This window comes from Rousettus aegyptiacus, unplaced genomic scaffold (assembly GCF_014176215.1).
Source record: "Rousettus aegyptiacus isolate mRouAeg1 unplaced genomic scaffold, mRouAeg1.p scaffold_m13_p_1, whole genome shotgun sequence".
Lineage (NCBI taxonomy): Eukaryota > Metazoa > Chordata > Mammalia > Chiroptera > Pteropodidae > Rousettus > Rousettus aegyptiacus.
The window spans coordinates 65,876,311-65,893,445 of NW_023416284.1; the positions used below are offsets into that span (position 1 = coordinate 65,876,311).

Here is a 17,135-nt window from a genome sequence, read left to right on the forward strand (position 1 = left end):
TGGTACCAAGCAATGTGTGACCCCAATGGACAGCTATAAGTTCCTCTAGACTTGGCAGACTAAATCGGGAAATTTCGTCCTCTAAAACTGAGCCAACTCAAAACAAATTAAAGGGAGGGGGAATAAAACTAAACAAAAAAAACAAATGGATCTAGCCATCTGAAAATGGGAGGCAGTGGGAGATTGGCATTGAGGGGCCTAGATTTGAAAGCTAAAACCAGGGAACAAGACTTAGAAGGCTGTGTGACTTAAAGCAAGTCATTCAACCCGTGTGAGCTCAATTTCCCCAGGTAGAGCAAATCCCTGCCTTACCTGCCTCATGAGATTATAGTGGCAATCAAATAAAACAGTGAATGTTAAGTGCTTTCTAAATTATAGAGGGCTACACAAGTTTGAGGTAAGACAATGGTTTGTAAATATTGAGATTAGAGTGTTGCTAAATGTTAATCAGTAATCACACAGTGTTTTAAGATTTGGCATGTACTAACTTATTTAATTCTCTCAATAACTGTAAAATGTTGATTTTATTATTATCCTCATTTTGCAGATGAAGAAACTGAAGTACAAAGAGGCTACATCTTTACCCAAAGCCACTCTGTTAGCAAATTATAGAGCTCAGGCTTGATGTTCAGTCAGCCCCATTCTGGAGGCTATATTCTTAACCTCCACCCTTGACTGTCTCTTTGGAACATTCCATTCTATGGCAGCTGGGCGGTTTTGTGATGTGTAACTTATTCTCCCAAGAGGGCCTAACAACTAACAAGGAGCATTCTTTGCAGATACAAGGCCCCAATTCTGGAATCCAATGGAGCTTTTAATATAAATCAGTGTACTTTCATTCTGGTCTTGGTTAATGTAAGTCTTTGACTTTGGCTGAGCTGAGAGAATTCAATTTCTGTGTCTGCAAAGCCAGAAAGAAAACCTGGGGTCTTGTGGTGAGCTTCTCCCACCTGCTCTAGAGGCCTGCCCTTCACTCCCTGCTCTGCCAGGGCGGCCACCTCCTCTGGCCACCATGTGACCTACATCAGTCATGGAGCACACTTGGGCTGGAATATTTGACCATTGGAAGTTCTAGGCATAGCTGATAAATAAGCATCTGGGAAAACTTACAAAGCAAGATGTAAACCATATTATCTCAGGAGCTGGCATCAGGGAAGAAAGAGTTTTTTTGCGCAGGAAAACACTATGATATGCCTCACTGGGTAGAAGGAGGTAACCAGTGGCAAGAGCCCAAGGCAGCAAAGGAGAATTGCCAAACAGCTTTGCAGGAAAGAGGAAAATGAAGCAGGAGAGAAGAGAAAGGGAGAGCGGTTTATCAGTGTGGGTGGATGACTAATGCTCTATCAGAAGTGGCCCGTGTTGCGGCAGGTAAACTCTCCTGCATGTTTATCTCCCCATCCCCACCCTCCACAGTAGAGTCTACTGTACTCATGAATGCTTTGTGTGGCTTAGGGGTTTCGGTAGAAATCGCAGAAGGGGCTCACATATATAGACGAGAGACTCTCAGAGTCCACAGGAATTATGGCCCCTACAGTTTCAAATTTCCATAGGTTACTCGATGAGGGTTCACAATAATTTTATCTTGATCTCTAAGGGGTCAGGGAATCCTAGCTGCCATCTGGGTTGTATTTACTGTCACCATTATCTCTAAGGACTCTGTAGGCTATCACTCAGGCAGACAGGAGCAGATCAGAGGCCTGGCGGAGATAAGAGGAGATGAGGATGGTGACGTGGCAAGAACAAGCTACCTGGAAATGGGATGAGAAACTGCGACAAGAAGCTACCAGCCTGATCCATCCAGTGTTCCCACCCAGACCTAACTCCATGCGTCCTTTCTTTGTCTTTCAAAAGAACCAAGAATGCCAAACACCTGTTATTTGGAGGTTAGATAAATACTATAGAGGAGTGTTTGTTCTGTTGTTACATGAGTTTTACCTTAGATTTTCAAGATAGAGCTTCGGGGTGGGTTGTGGTGAGGGAATAAGATACAAACTCCAGCACCATACCTGTAAACAGAGGTCCTGAATCAGAATCCTCTGTGACTTTCAGAAATATCTGTCGAGAAGGATAAAAAGAGAAAGAATTGGGTTTAGACATTCCTACTCTCAGAAAAATCTAAGCCAAGATCAATTTTCCTGGGTATTGCTTCATAATTGGAAGAAAATACATCATGACTCTTTAAGAATATAGTCTTCTATAAATATAAAAGTGTATGCACATGGTGACCACAAGTATGTAAAATATGTATGCAAATGGACAAAGGCAAGAGGAAGTAAGCCAAAAATGAAGATAGTTGCTATGCTTGGGTGGAGACTTACGGCTTTTTTGCCTTTACACTTCCCTCTAGTGTGAGACTTTTGCAAAGAATTCCCTCTTCTGGTACCTGGCAGAAACTAGCTGTAATCTCTGCCTTACCTCTTCCAGGGGAGTGTCAGAAATTCCAAAGCTGCTGAGCCCCAATTCAGCCAGTGTCTCCTCCAGCTCTCTAAAAAGGTTGGCATATGCCCTCTGCTTGAAATTCTTATTTGGAAGGAGGAAGATCAGTTCCTGACCGATGCATTCTACCAGCTTTGCCTCTGGAACATGGTGATGAACCACATCCATTAGCTCATTCACATCCCCTAGGACAAAAAAAAAAAAAAAAGAGAGAGAGAGAGAGAGAATGAGGTCAACTCTGTTTTCTAGAACCTGGAAAACTGTGAGCTTCCCCAGTAAACTACTTTCTTCCACCTCCTATTTGAGGAAGGGGCATTTTGTTCCTCAGGATTGACTCTTTTGGAGGACTGATACTCTGTGATGTCTGTTTTTAGCTTAATGGCCCCATGATGGGCACTGAGAGGGATAGGGAGATGGAACAATGGTGCCCCCTCCCCGGCCGACTAACTAGCTGTTCAACCTTGGGAGGTCATGTAATGCTCCGTGTCAGTTTTTGCCTTTGTTCAATTGAACGTTCTGTTCCTTACAAGTTATATAACATTGGGTGTGTCTCTGCAAATGGAATACCCTAGTTTCTTTGTCTGTGAAAAGTGAAAATAATGGCATTGACTTAATTTTTATTTGTGAGGATTGGGTGAGTTAATATCCACAAGACACTTAGAACGATGTGCTTGGTGCACCGATGAGTATTACCTGCTATTGTTAGCATGAATGTCAACTCAGGTAAGAAAGTACTTGTCATTACTGTTGCTCATTCTGATTCACCACAAGCCTGAGGGTTAAATCAAGTTGTTTTTATTTTCTTGGTCTGGCTCAAGCTATAGGGGATTTGCCCAGGATGCACACCTGCAACTGGCAACGAAGCTGAGTGAGAACTCCCCTTCCTGAATCACACACCCATGCCGCTCACACTTTTTGGAGGACCATGCCAGGTCCCTTGGGATTGCACCTGCCTCCTCGAGCAAAACAAAACTTAAAACCCAGCTCTCAGGAAATGAAGAGGGGGATTCAGAAGATGCGGAGATGGACCAGGGGGATGGAGCGTGGGGTGCACAGCATGCGGTACGGGAAAGTGTCCAGTATCAAGTATTCACCCAATATCCTTGTACAGTTGGAATTGAATTTTATGCATAAGCATGTGTTACTTTAAAATTAAATAATCTTATTTAAAAAGTTTAAAGCATACATTTGAGGAGGCAGCTCTCTAGCCCAATATCTTAGGAGGCAGGTCCAAGGTAAAGGGATTTTGGGGACTCAGAACCTAGGTCTCGTGTGCATTTTCACAAGCAGTGCTCACAGGTCAGAAACACCCAGTGGGCTCTTCCCTCTTTTTGCTTTAGAAATGACCCATGTGAAGGGATTTCATGGTTTGCAACCCAAATTCTTCTGCCTAGCTGTACTGGGAGGCATGTTTTGTGTCAAACCTGCAAGTTGGACTCAATTGTCTTTTGGTTCAGGGACAACTTCGCACAGAGGCCGGAGGGCTCCCTGCGTGAGGAAGCGGCTCTGCCCTACCAGCTCTCCAGGCGTCACGCTCATTGTTCTCAGGAAGGAAATCTAACCTGAAGCTGCTGGATTCCCAGGCATTGTGTCTTAGATGTGTGTGTAAGCCTTTTCAGAAGTTGTCCTTTAGGGCAGCAAGGAGGTCTGTGAGTGAGTGTGTGGCACATGGGTGTGTACAAGGAAAAAGTCTTCCAAGGACTGAACTGGGGATTAGAATGACATTCTTCTCTGATTTGGGGCATAACCACTTATTGTGCGTCTCGCCATTCACAGCACCTCTATTCTACTCAAAGAAAATAAGCCTTTATTTAGAAATAAAGAAGTATTTTTAAAAATCACACCAGCCACTCTGTTTCTAACTCGATTTTGATGCATCTTAGTAATTAGTATTCATTTTCAAAGTTATCTATTTCTTGACCAAGATTCCTCCTGGGAATAAACATCAGAACCCAGGGAGGAAGCCACAGCCAAGCAGGCTAGGAAAAAGGCATAGAAATGTCACCCTAAAAAATGTGTTCAAGCTCACCACAGGTTCTGTCTGCACAAAAGGAGGGCAATAGAGGAAACATGATGCAACTCTGGGCATTTCCCCTCAAATTTTAAGCATAGTACATAAATATCATTTAGTTTCGTTGTTTTATGAGATTTTAGTTTATAAATTCCTCAGATTTAGAAAAAACAATGTGTTAAGTAGAAAACGTTTTCCTTAGACAAGCAGATGCTTCCCCACTTAATCAACCTGGGTCAGTACATAGGTTTAGTTTTACTCCATATAGGGATATGAAGTGTGTGGTATTCCATTTGCAGAGACCTCCAGGGGAGGGATGGGAGGTGGGCATTAACGGAGAATGGAAAGTTTCTCGTAAGCACTCTAGGTCCCTGAGGTCGGATCTTGTGGGGTGAGTGCTTTTACAACGACAGCCTTGATGCATCCTGGAGGCAGGAGCGCCCCTATGGCTTAATGCACTCTAATTCAAGGAAGAATTGCTAGAAAATTGGTAAATTGAGGGGAAAGTTAGGAGTGTGACCAGGACGTGCGATATTTCAGACTTGGCATTCACACAGTGCCATCTCTCTGGAAAAGTTCACTGTTAGAGCTGTATACATCACCTTAGCTCCACCAGAGGGCTCCATCTGGCAACTTTTGAAGCCCAGCTCTCTGGGTCCACAGGAATGTGGCCTGAGCCAAGGCAGGAGGACATCGGGAACGGAGGTTAAATTATGGACAAGTGCACCGAATGAACAAAGACTGGATTCCTCATTAAAGGGACAGAGCCCTTAGGCTCACGACTTTTAAAATCCTTTTGGGGATGGAGGAGGAGAAAGCAGCTCAAAGAAAAAGAGAAGCAATTTCACTACATGAACTTGAAACACAGAATGTTCTCTTTGGCTCCCATTAAAATGCACCACAACAGGAGACACACCCAACACTGAGAGATGATTGCCAGACAAGAACCAAGATGTGACGTGCCCCAGTCCTCACCATCCAAGACTTGTTCTGGAGTTATCTCATCTACATGGGCTGGACACCTGATGGAGAAATCCTTAGACGCACAGCTGCAGGTCCCCTGCAACAGATGGACACGAATCACTTCAATGATAGTATCTCCCTGATGTCAGTTGCTGTCACCACCAAATGTGGTCAAAACATTTTTCTTCACGGATTTAATTTGTTGCTTCATCGGAGCATTTTGAAGGTGTGGCTATTTGATTTTATCCTGTAGAGTGTGTGAGTCAGGCACAGAGAGTAGTAGAACCTCAAAGGATCCTTTTAGCTTGCAATTGTTTATGTGATAGCTGGGGGTCTGACTGTGCAAAGCATTCTGCTCCTCCCTCCCCATGGATTCATACTGGGCTGTGGAAATCTACCCAGGGTTGGCAAACTCAGAAGCAGCCAGATACTTAAACTACAGGCCAGAGGCATAAATAATGCTACAATATAATAAGTGCGACAACCCAAAAGTGAGCAGTGTCTGTTCTCAAGGAGTCCAGAGAACACGTATACTTTATCTCATTTATCTTCATTGCATGCTTCAGAAACAGAATGATTTTCTGTGTGGAAAAAAACCCCCCAAAAACCAAAAAAAACCCCTAAACCCCCCCCAAAAAACAAAAACCAAAAAACAAAAACATCAAAAAAAAAACAACAACAAAAAGAAAACAGCGATGACAGGGAATTAAGTCATTTGCCTAGGTTGACACAGCTTGTCCACATTGCCACCCAGACCTGAACCTGGGTCTCCTGATGTGCCGAGGGGCTCTCTGCTGGTTGGTATTTTCTAGCTTTTTTCATTTTAGGTTATGGTTCCAAGGACGCCTTTTCTTAGTCTTCATTTACCAGTGGAATGTGGGTTTATTTAGGGAACATAAATGTTGGAATGAAAAAAAAGGAAGCTTAAACAACTACTCTCCCTAGAACAGTGTAACCTTGCAGAATAAGACAAACAGTCTGTGTTGCACCACACGAATATAGTCTAAGATTCTGCAGTACAATAATCTCAGGTCATTTAAAACTTGTCGTTTCATTTGGGGCAAAGTGTCTCTGTAGGAGGGTTCGGAATGTCAGTTTATCAAAATCAACAGACGGTTCCAGGAACAAAGAGGTCTATTTTGCCAGCTAGAGCCTGATTTGGGGAGAAATGTCTGGAAAGGAAGCGCCACATATGCATTCCTGCTCACCCAGAACGGGCTCTTTCCTTGGGCAGACACTTACCTCGCAGCCTGTTTTCTGGCTCTGGATGTTTTTCATTTTGCGTACCAAGGTTAAGTAGAAGCCCGTGCCAAAGCAATTCTTCAGGAAGAGTGGGGTGCCTGCACAGTAGAGCCTCCCTTGGGAAATTATGGCGATGCGGTCCCCGAGGAGGTCGGCCTCGTCCATGTGATGAGTGGACATGATGATGGTCCTGCCTGCAAGGGCAGGAGTCAGAGGAGTCACCGGGCAGGCCTGGGCCGGGCTGGATGGGAGCGGATGTACTGCAACCTCCCCATCTCATGGTTTCAAAAACCAGGAGTTAAGAAATAAAAACGAGTATTCTGCAGCAAAGCTCAGAGTACTAGAATAATAAGGACAACGGCTAACATTGTAGAGCAGCATCCTGCAAGCGGTAAAGCACCGTCACACACAGCATCTTTTCATCAGGCACAGGCTCTGATCGAATAAGTCACCATATATGAAACATATTTATTATTGTCAGTCAGCACCTATCGAGCTGTATATGTATAGTCTCTAGATCACTAAGCACTTCACTTATAATCTTTGCAAAGCAGACACACATACATACACACGCACACACTCAACATGCTCTTTGCACCAAAATGGAAATGCCATGGAAAGAAAATGTTAATGAGGATTCCAGGATAGCAAATGGACTATAGGATTGAACCACACCATCACCTTTACGAGCACTCAGCTCTGCCTGCTGTCCCTTCTGGGTCTGCACCCTCTGGTTGGACGGCACCATGAGAGGGAAGGGAATGTCCCATTTTGAGACATTTCTATCTGTAGCAGTCTTCTGGAGCACTGAATACTGGCACATCACCCTCACACCTGGCCCTGAATGGTCATCTGACAGCTACGGAGCTTCTTGAGGTGTTTGCAGGTAATTTGGTCAAAGGGGAATTGCACCAGAGCTGCATCCATTGTTCCAGGCAAAAGGGCTGCAAGTTGAGAGAACTTTCTAGAAAAATGGGAAGTAGGCTGCTCCATCAGTGACACCCTGCTTATATTTGTGTAAAAACCTCCGGGGGCTTCCACTAGAACTTAGATTCACTCAAGTCACTGATAAAGCTTCATTTGAGTGTAGTTATGGCTGTTGCTATACTGACTTGCAAAATGCTCAGTGTGAGAAAGTGGGAACCACAGATAAAGCCTCAATGAGAGCACAGGGGACTGAGCAATGGTTATTACCTGAGCGATACTTCAGGAGCAGGTCCCAGATTGAGCGTCTTGAATAAGGGTCCACCCCAGAGGTAGGCTCATCCAAAACAACCACTTTGGCATCTCCCACGAAGGCAATGGCAACGGACAGCTTCCTCTGCATGCCACCTAGAAGTGTGGGTGGGAGCAGGGGTCACAGGGACTGTGGAGTACAGAATGAGAAGGGACCAGGGCTGGCAACATAAGTGGGGGTGGTAACTTAAGTTTGGCAGTGGTTCGAAGCTGCCTACTTAGATGTTTATACAGCATTCAAACCCTAGTGGTGTACAGCCCTCTTTAAAATGCAGAAAAGGCAAGCCCTTCCTCTTAGGATTAGACCTTCTGAAGGCTGTTCTCCTATTTTAGTTCATATATAAACCTCTGAACAAATACCACCCAGGCTACAACGTTCCATGTGGAAAATGAACCAGAGGGATCTGCTCTTAGATGCTCAAAAGAACTTCATAGAAGTGTTCCAACTCTTAGGAGATCTCCTGTTATAAGCCGAAGAAAACACACAAACACAGACACAGACACACACAGACAGACAGACAGACACACACACACACACACACACACACACACAAACACACACACTGTTCTACGTATTGGGAAACAATAGATGTGCCAGCTGTAGACCTGCCGTTTTCTAACACCAAGCACCTGATAGATCCTGAGCTTCTTCGTTCCTCTTGTGATGGAGGCCTGTGTCTTCCAACATGGCTTCCATCTCTAGCTGGGCCTCGTCCCAGGACTTCCCTTTCAGCTGGGAATAGAACAGGATGTGTTCAGCCACTGTGAGGCTACGGGGAGAGAGCAACGAGAAAGACAATGGGGCTCAGCAACTCCACCTCTAGCAATTTACCTTACAGAAAATAGCCAAGGATGAGCACAAAGATTTAGCAATCAAGGTGTTTGTCACAGTGTCATTTATAATACAAAAATAAAACAAAGAAAAGACCCTGTTAAAATATCTAATAAGAGGGGACAGCTTAAAGAGTACATTTATACAATGGCATAGTATATAAACATTAAAAAAGTATTTTATAGAACAATATGTAATGATATGAAAAAATATGTGCATGATAGGTGAAAAAAGCAATCACATTTTTTTTTAAATGGTAGATTACAAAATTATATGTAGGGTTTTACTCTTCTTTATAATTTTAAAGTATATATGTCTATCGACACACACACAGAAAAAGTTCTGAAAAATTATATACTAAGGTGTTAACAGCAGTTATCTCTGGGTGATGAAATTATAGGTGGCCTTTATTTTCTTCTTTTAAACTATATTTCCTTCCTTCCTTTCTTCAATAATATATGTACAATTTTTTAGACAAGAAATAAGAGTTTGGGGAAAAAGCAACTTAAAATCGTCTCCTGAAAAGTTGATTTTTAATGGCCGGCTTAAGGGGGGAAAGGAACAATGGTCTCTGCTCTTGGTCCCTGAGAGGGAGTACTTCGGGGCTGAGCAAGGGACCCCAGGATTGGCCACCCTGTCAGAGAGAAGGGGCATTACTCTTCTGAGTGGGGAGACCTCAGTTCCTGCGAGTGTCACAGGCACAGTCTCACGTTCTGAGGGACACCTCTCCTTGCAAGCAGGACAAAGGACCTTGAACTCGAGGAAGACCAAACAAGAGTATTGCCTCCTGCTCACAGAGCTGGCATCCCTGAGGTGGGCTCCAGTGGGCATGTGTGTTGAGGGGGCAGGGTGAGGATAAGTCTTGGGGAAGGCATCAAATGCCTTTCCACTTACTGGTGGAACAAGATGTTGTGCTGGGGACACAGGCCAAGGCTCTGCCGTACTTCATCCAGGCTGGTTTCAATGTCCTTTCCCCCAATGAGCACGGTCCCTGATGTCGGCGGCAACAGACCCGTCAGGATGGACCTGCCAAACACAGAAGTCAGTGGCAGAAAGGATGGCCTTTAGGAGCACCTCGGGATGGCAGCCCCGACTCTCAGAGTGATTCCTGCCCAATCAAAGCAAACTATCACTAGTTACGGAGAACCAACAGTTTCTCATACAGGGCTTAGCACCTCTGTGCACACCCAGGCCCTGATGCAGATGAGCACATCTGCCTTCCTTCTCTGCTTCTACTTATTTCCTCGTGCTCCCAGGGAGGCACCCAGGGGCCTCCAGGATTCCCTGCTACAGAACATTCACTTACAGATGAAGATTCGTCCCCAACTCAGCCATCACAATTCCTGGTGTTCTAGAGACTCAATAAAAGGCGTTCAGTGCATAGGTCAATGCTTTGCCTGCTGTTGCCATGACAAAGCATTGAGGAAGGGTCTTAATGAGAAGCCCAAGCACTGGATATGTACTTGTCGATTAATTGATTGAAGCCAGGCATGAGAATTACCAGCAACAATATCATCTTTGGATCTAGAACATAAGGAGCCCAGTAGCTATGCTGGTCTTTTTCTTCTCCTTTTTTTATAAAATGAGAAATAATAATTCTCACTTTATGGAGTTGTAAGAATGAAATGAGTTTAATACTTAAGAAATAGGACAGTGCCAGCTTAAAGTAAAACTCAAAAATATTATTTTTACTAAAAGTTGTGTTTCAACCTCCCGGGGAAGTTGCATTTCAGCAGTCGATGAAGGAATGTGTTTGCTTGTGAGAAGCCTCGGGGTCCTGGATGGAGCTTCAGGCCCTCTGACCATATTACTTAAAAAGGAGAGAAATGAGATGGACCTAGAGCTGCTCCACCCAGCTCTGTCCCTGAGTTCAGATACAATCTCGGGCTCTCCGAATTTGTACTTAGAAGCTGAAATCTCTGTCAATGAACCACTAGAGGGAAACAGAACCAAATAGAATGGTGCCAGCCGCACATTCCATTCACATCGACCCGCCCAGGGAACATTCCAGCGCAGGGCGTGCACTGCTGTTCCTTCCTGAGGCTCTGAAAGGAGCCAAAGGACTTGAGCCTGCGAATCACACGGGTTCCCTGCTCCTCGAGAGGGCTGCCTCTGCCGCTCCTTGGAGAACCTCGGCCGTCTGCATTCTCCTTCTCAGCAGATGGTGCCCAAGTCCCTTAGAAAAGTGAGGGAGCTTCCTGAGCTGAGCAGTGTATGCTTTCATCTTCCTGGAACTTGGCCTTCAGTCACCAGGCTGTTAGCCCTCTAGAGACTGCACCCCTTTTTCTTTCTTTAGAACTACCGCCACCTCTCATAGGTAGGAGAAGGAATGCTCTTTGAAAAAGAAGTAGAATTTTATAGACTGAGGGGTGATGGCAGTGATGACCAAGACTTTACCACCTTCATCAATGACAGTAATGCTGGAGAGGCGGGGCGGGGGTGGGAGGATGGGCTCCCGATGTCAGAGACCAGAAACAATTGTGGGAGGACCTGCCTCTTGCCCCCACTGAACCATTATGACTTGGGGCCTCGGGAAGTTCACTTCACTTTCTGGATGTCCACTTCCCTGGCACACAAGGGGGGCAACAAATGTACTGCAGCTCCCTCTCCGACTTCTTGTGAGGATCAAATGAAATAACATATGTGAGTGAGCATTGAATATTGCAGCGCGCTTTACTCATTCCTGAGACACAAATATAGAGCATATTTTTCTCACTAAAATTCAGTGGGAAAGGATAGACTACAGCTAATAGAAAAAGGATAGCGCCAGAAAATGACAAAAGAGGTGGTAACCCATCCTCTTTTTTTGAAGACTTACAAGGTGGTGGTTTTCCCTGCTCCGTTGTGACCAAGGAATGCAGTGATCTGGTTCTCATAGAAGGTAATGTTAAGACGGTCCACAGCTGGCCTGCCATAGGGCTCAAAAACCTTTACCAGATTCTTCACACATACCCCAGGAACCAAGCCTGGAAGCTCACGTTCAAAGAAGGAGTCTTGGAAAAAATGAACATGAGGTACATATGACGTCTTAATGTAGAAGTTCTCCAAAATCCTTTCTTTAGATCTTGGGTTTTGCCTTTAATTTCACCTGCCCCCATAGCTTCAGCTATGACCTTTGTCTGGATGGCTACAGGATAATAATGGTAACAGTAATAGTACCTAACATTTGTTGAGCAGTTACTATGTGTCAGGTCCTATTGCACACGCTTTATACCGATTACCTCATTTTGCCCTTTTAACGGCTCTGTGGGGTAGATACTATTATGCCTATTTTTATAGGTGAGGAAACCTAAGACACAGAGATATCAAGTGTCCAGTCAAGGTTATGCGGTTCGTGAGTGGTAGAGCTGGAACTCGAACCCAGAGTGCATTCACTGTGTGTATGGAGAGATGGCCCCAAGCTCGATCTTCAGACCCAGGCCTTCATTTTCAGTCATCTGTGAGGCATTTCTTCAGGGATTTCTGGTAGCCGCTCAGGCCCTTCATCTTCTTTCCCAAACACTTTCCTTTAGACTCCTTCATGTCCATATGTGGAGCCATCATGCTTCTAGTCACTTTGGCTCAAATCTTTGAATCTGCTCCTCGGGGTCCAGACTTTCTCCAATTAAGTGCATAGGACAGTTCACTCTTCCTCATCACTGTCTCTCAAACTCAACCCCTTTACTTTTCTGTCCCCATAGTCCCCTCCACTGCAGGCCCTCATTACAACATGGTGTCCACCTCTCCCTGCTCTAGTTCCTCTTCACAGCACTACTTAATTTGTTGTCTTAATATTGTAGTTCTGAGTATGCACTCCCATACAAAAAACATCCCAATGCTTCTTTCTGTGCCTCCTGGCCTTGCCTATAAATGAGATGGGACCAGATCCAGCCTCCTGATTTCAGCATTGGAATTCCTCACTGGGAAGAGGGTCCTCCCAGAGACCCTGCTGCCTGCAAACCATCTCTCTGCAGAGCTGCCAGTCGCTGATCTCAGCTTTGTGAAATGACACCTGGATTGGGCCAGAGACACAGAGGCTGGACCCCCTCATGCAACATTGGCAAAGTCCAGAGGCCAGGCTGTTTCTCTAAACGCAGGGTGAGGATAGAGAGACCATCATAGCATCCTCAGAGAAATGCATATGCTTCAAGAATGGAGAATGTGGGGAGAAATACAGAACTGATTCAAGAGAGAAGGTAAGGAAAGCAAGGCCAGAGAAACATTTGCAAACCTCGTTCCTCAGTTCGGGAATCAGTAGGTAAGCTCCATGGTCAGGAAAGGTTTTTGATGGCTTGAATGAATGGGCTTCTAGATTTGTAAGTCACAAGTGAAGTGAAGTCAGCAATACTATACTCTCTTTCCCCTGTACATAGAAGCATTTATTTTTGTCTTTCCTTATAGCTCACATCCTCCTTAAGTCCCAGTGACCCAAGTTATTGTTCTTGCTAAATCCTCGGAAGTCAGCACATTTGTACAACTCACTTGAGATTTGCCTAACAAGGTCACAAATACATCATATAATTGGTATCTGCTTTCTCCAGGAAATATGTGTTAATGTCTGGCTGGACCATTCATTCTACACACGTGCAGCTGGACCCTGGAGAAACTATCAGGTTTAATCCCTGTCAACAGAGACAGTCAGTTTCCTGGGTTCCATTTCACCCTAGTCCTGAGGTAGTTTGCTCGGGCTCTTCGTAGCACCCTGAGCCTTTTCTCTGCCTCTGTGCTATTTACTGAGGTTTTTACCATTTATTCCTTCTGGGTGTTCTGGGTCCTCCATTTCCTCTGTTATGGGTTCCGTCTTTTCCAGGGCCCTTTCTTGTCTGGTTGAACACCCTGCACCAATTAGAAGCCACCGTTACTCTCCTGGTGACAACTGTGAATCAGTAAAGGCAGGAAAGGAGGGCAGAAAGGGGGCAGTAGGGTTTCCTACTGTAAATGGAAAACACAGTTCCCTCGAAAGGCCAAGTCAGCATTCCCAGGGACCAGCCTCAAGCATGACCCTGCCAACCTATGACCTGTGGGTCTGTGAGGTTCCGAAAGTGGCCAGCGGTGCCCCCAGCAGGCCAGATTGTGTGACCTTTGCTGAGCCCAGAGGGAGTTTTGCAATGGGAGTTTCAGTGCCAGGAGGAGACCGCAATGTCAGAAATTGTGATTTTAAAAAATTTCACAAAACCAAGATTGAATTCGAAGTGGGTTAATTTCTTTTAGCTTGCCAATAGTACTTATCGCTCCAATCCCAAACATGTCAAAGTCCATTCAATGTGATATATGGACAGCTAGCTTAATTTACAGATCGAGAAATGATTTACCTGAGAAATCTACTTTTGTGAACATTCAAATATTTTGGGATTAACACCAGAGTTGAGCCTGGTTGAGGTCGAAGCTTGCACAAATTGTGAAGTATAGTATAAACACACACACACACACACCACACACACACCACAAACACACCACACACACACACACACATACACACACGTATGTCACACACATATTTTCACACAAACATATACTCTCACACATCACACCCACACCTACACACAAACACACGCGCGCACACACACACACACACACACAGATATTTTTTGGTAACCTTGGCATTTGGTTTAAAAGGACATCAGGAAGAGGAAGAGAAGCAGGAGAGTAATCAAGCCAGAGGGGACAGTGGGGGCGGGAGGAAATCACTGTCACCAGGCATTTAAAGGCTCTGGTGTCAAGCGCACCCACTTGAGTGGGGTGAGTTTTTAATGCAGCAGCCATCCAGGGCCTCCTCTGTCCACGTCACCCTCTACAGATTTGTAGGATGTGTGCTGGAGCGGAAAGTAACAAGCCTAGTGGTCAGAGACCCGTCACCTCCAGCCCTTCCACTTATGCTTCCTGAAGGATTTTTAAATTTATTGCCTACAACTCTTTTGATCACTTTGTTAGCCATCATACTGCAGTAATGTGTAATAACATGGCAGCGAGAAAAATTCTCCTAAATAGTTCAGTCATCGAAGTGAGTTCCTTGTCAGGAAATGGGGGTCCCAGTTCCAGATTTTGTCCCACATGACCAGTGGGAAATTGGGCGGACACTGGGTGAATCTTGGGCTCCACTTCTTCATCTGTGGAAGGAGGGGTTAAGCAGAGAAATTCAGCTCTTTTCTGATTTTATAGAAATTTAGGAATTTATTTCAGTCTAGCCTGTGAAGCAGGTGAAAAATATTTGGCTTCTCTTGGCAAAAATATGCGATTCATTTTTGAAGGAATACATTTGTCTCAAGATTTTTTTTTTCTTTTTTTGAGAGGCAGAGTATCTGCTGAGATCATAGAGGGAAAAAATGCCCACAAGGAACACACTCCTGTGTTGAAAATTCCCATTTATGATGGATTATCACTTTATTATAGTAGAAATTCAAAAGTGTATAAATAGACATGACAAACCAACTTAATGGAAAACTACTAAGCTGTTGAAGTGCTATTTGTTTAAATCATTTAAAAAAAAAGAAAGAAAGAAAAGGAAAAAGAAAACCACCCACGTCTGTTGAAGGCCCTAGGTTAACCTCCTAGAGAAAACAAACACCTATCTTCATGCGTAAAGGATAAATCCTGGCCCCAGCCCAATGATACAAAGAAAAAGCAGGTAGACAAGGAAGGAACAGATTGGAAAGTATTTCCTTTGTTGCCTGAACTTCGCAGCTTCAGGAGAGTCCCCAGGTCTCAGGTCAGGAATTTCTCTGCCTTCTCACACTTCACAAAAGAATCTGTGGTTTTCCCCTACTTCTAGAACTCTCCCTCAGCCTCTTGTCCTGTTTAGTAGGAAAGGTAAATTTTATCTAAGATGCATTCTGGACAAATGCCCTTTTAGCTCTCTTCCCCAACCACCATAAAGCTCAAAGCTAGAAGAACCTGGGAGACTTTGCCATGAAGATCACAGTTCTGCCCCAGCCTCTGGCTGGGTCCTTACCTTTAGAGAATAAATTAGTTTACATTGTGAAAAGGTGGAGAGGAATAAAAACAAACAAACAAACAGAAGAAGAGGCAGAAGATAAATGCAAAGATGCCTTTAGGATTCTGTGTATCTCTTTGCTTTAAATCGAGAAGCTGCAAAAGTCATTTGAACCCTGAAGTGGTTTGGTTTCCTTTTACTGGGGCAATTTAAACCACCGAGCACAAGCTGTACAGGACACAGGGGTTATCGATGCTCGGACCGTCGCCCTGGCCCAGCTACTCACAAAATGTGGGTTCCCAGAGGCTGTATGGTGGCCAAGCTCCCAGGAGGCAGAGGAGTAATCAGACATAAGAGCCAGATCTGTAGCCCACACATTTCCCATGCATAGCCAAAGAAGCTAGTTTTAAACATTAAAGTTTTGGGAATTTAAAAAATGTTTTAATTTTTAAGAACTCACCTTCGCCGCCAAGCCAATAGGACTCTTGGAGTAGGAAATACCAAGGAAGTGGGGTTCCATAATCCCCTAAAAAATAAACAGAAAAATAAGCTGAAAAAGCTTAAGTCATTCTGCCTTATCCCAGTTCTATATCTAGAATTTACCTATCTGAACCTTAAACTATCAATATAGATATTTATAGTTCAGAAGCCAGTAAATAGCGACCAATGGGATACCATAAAGACTATTCTTTTCAACATGTTTTAATCCAAAGGTCATGTTTTTCAGGTGGAATAAGCAATACTAAGACTGATGATCTTGTCTGACATTAGTTTTCTAAGGAAACATTTTATTAGAGAATTTAATCATGCCTTTTTCAATAATTACCAGATAATAATAATGATGATAACCAATAACATTTGTTAGATGCTCTTTCTGTATATTACTGTGCTTTCCATGCGTCAAACACTTTAATCCTCAAAACAACTCTAGAAGATAGTTAGTAGTAATATTCTTGTGGATAAGGAAAGTGAGGCACATTGAGTTTGAACCATCTGCCCAAGGTAACAGCTAATTAGATAGAGGTGCCCAAATTATAACACAGGTAATCTGATTCTAATACCACTGATCTAACTACCCCACCTGCTAGAACCCTCCAGGTTTCAAGGAAAAGACTCCCAAATTTCTAGTCCAGTTCTCTTAGCCAGCTTTCTACCTGTAAAATGTTGTTTTTGTGAGAACACTGTCTTTGCTTATTTGATAGTTAGCTCGTGTTTCATGGCCACTGCTAGGCTGTAAGCTCTGTGAGGGCAGACCTGGGTCTGTCTTTCCCTCCCCTCTTTTGCTGGAACTAGTTCTGAGCCTAACATATAAGTACTGCTCAGTAAATAGTTGTTGAACAAATCAAAGCTTTAGCTTGGCTGAAGCAAAGATCTTGAATTGTGTTGTGTACAAATTTCATTCTCAATCCAACTAATTTTCTCTTATTATATCTCCATCTAAGGGCCTAGTAAGATAGAAAAAAACTGAGGCTGAAAAGGTCAAATGCATTGTTCAAGGTCACTGT

At 44.0% G+C, this 17,135-nt stretch overlaps 1 protein-coding gene across 1 annotated transcript in view; it reads right to left on the minus strand.

The window, feature by feature from the left end:
• The window catches only part of ABCA4 (ATP binding cassette subfamily A member 4), a 121,929-nt gene that overhangs the window by 38,930 nt on the left and 65,864 nt on the right, over positions 1-17,135 (minus strand). Inside the window, exons 18-27 of the mRNA XM_016134165.2 lie at positions 16,091-16,156; positions 13,446-13,535; positions 11,539-11,713; positions 9,615-9,746; positions 8,519-8,658; positions 7,847-7,984; positions 6,653-6,846; positions 5,423-5,507; positions 2,416-2,621; positions 2,007-2,055 (exon numbers count right to left, since the gene is read on the minus strand). Coding sequence (XP_015989651.2) covers positions 2,007-2,055; positions 2,416-2,621; positions 5,423-5,507; positions 6,653-6,846; positions 7,847-7,984; positions 8,519-8,658; positions 9,615-9,746; positions 11,539-11,713; positions 13,446-13,535; positions 16,091-16,156 — 1,275 coding nt within the window. The remainder of the gene's footprint in view (positions 1-2,006; positions 2,056-2,415; positions 2,622-5,422; positions 5,508-6,652; positions 6,847-7,846; positions 7,985-8,518; positions 8,659-9,614; positions 9,747-11,538; positions 11,714-13,445; positions 13,536-16,090; positions 16,157-17,135) is intronic.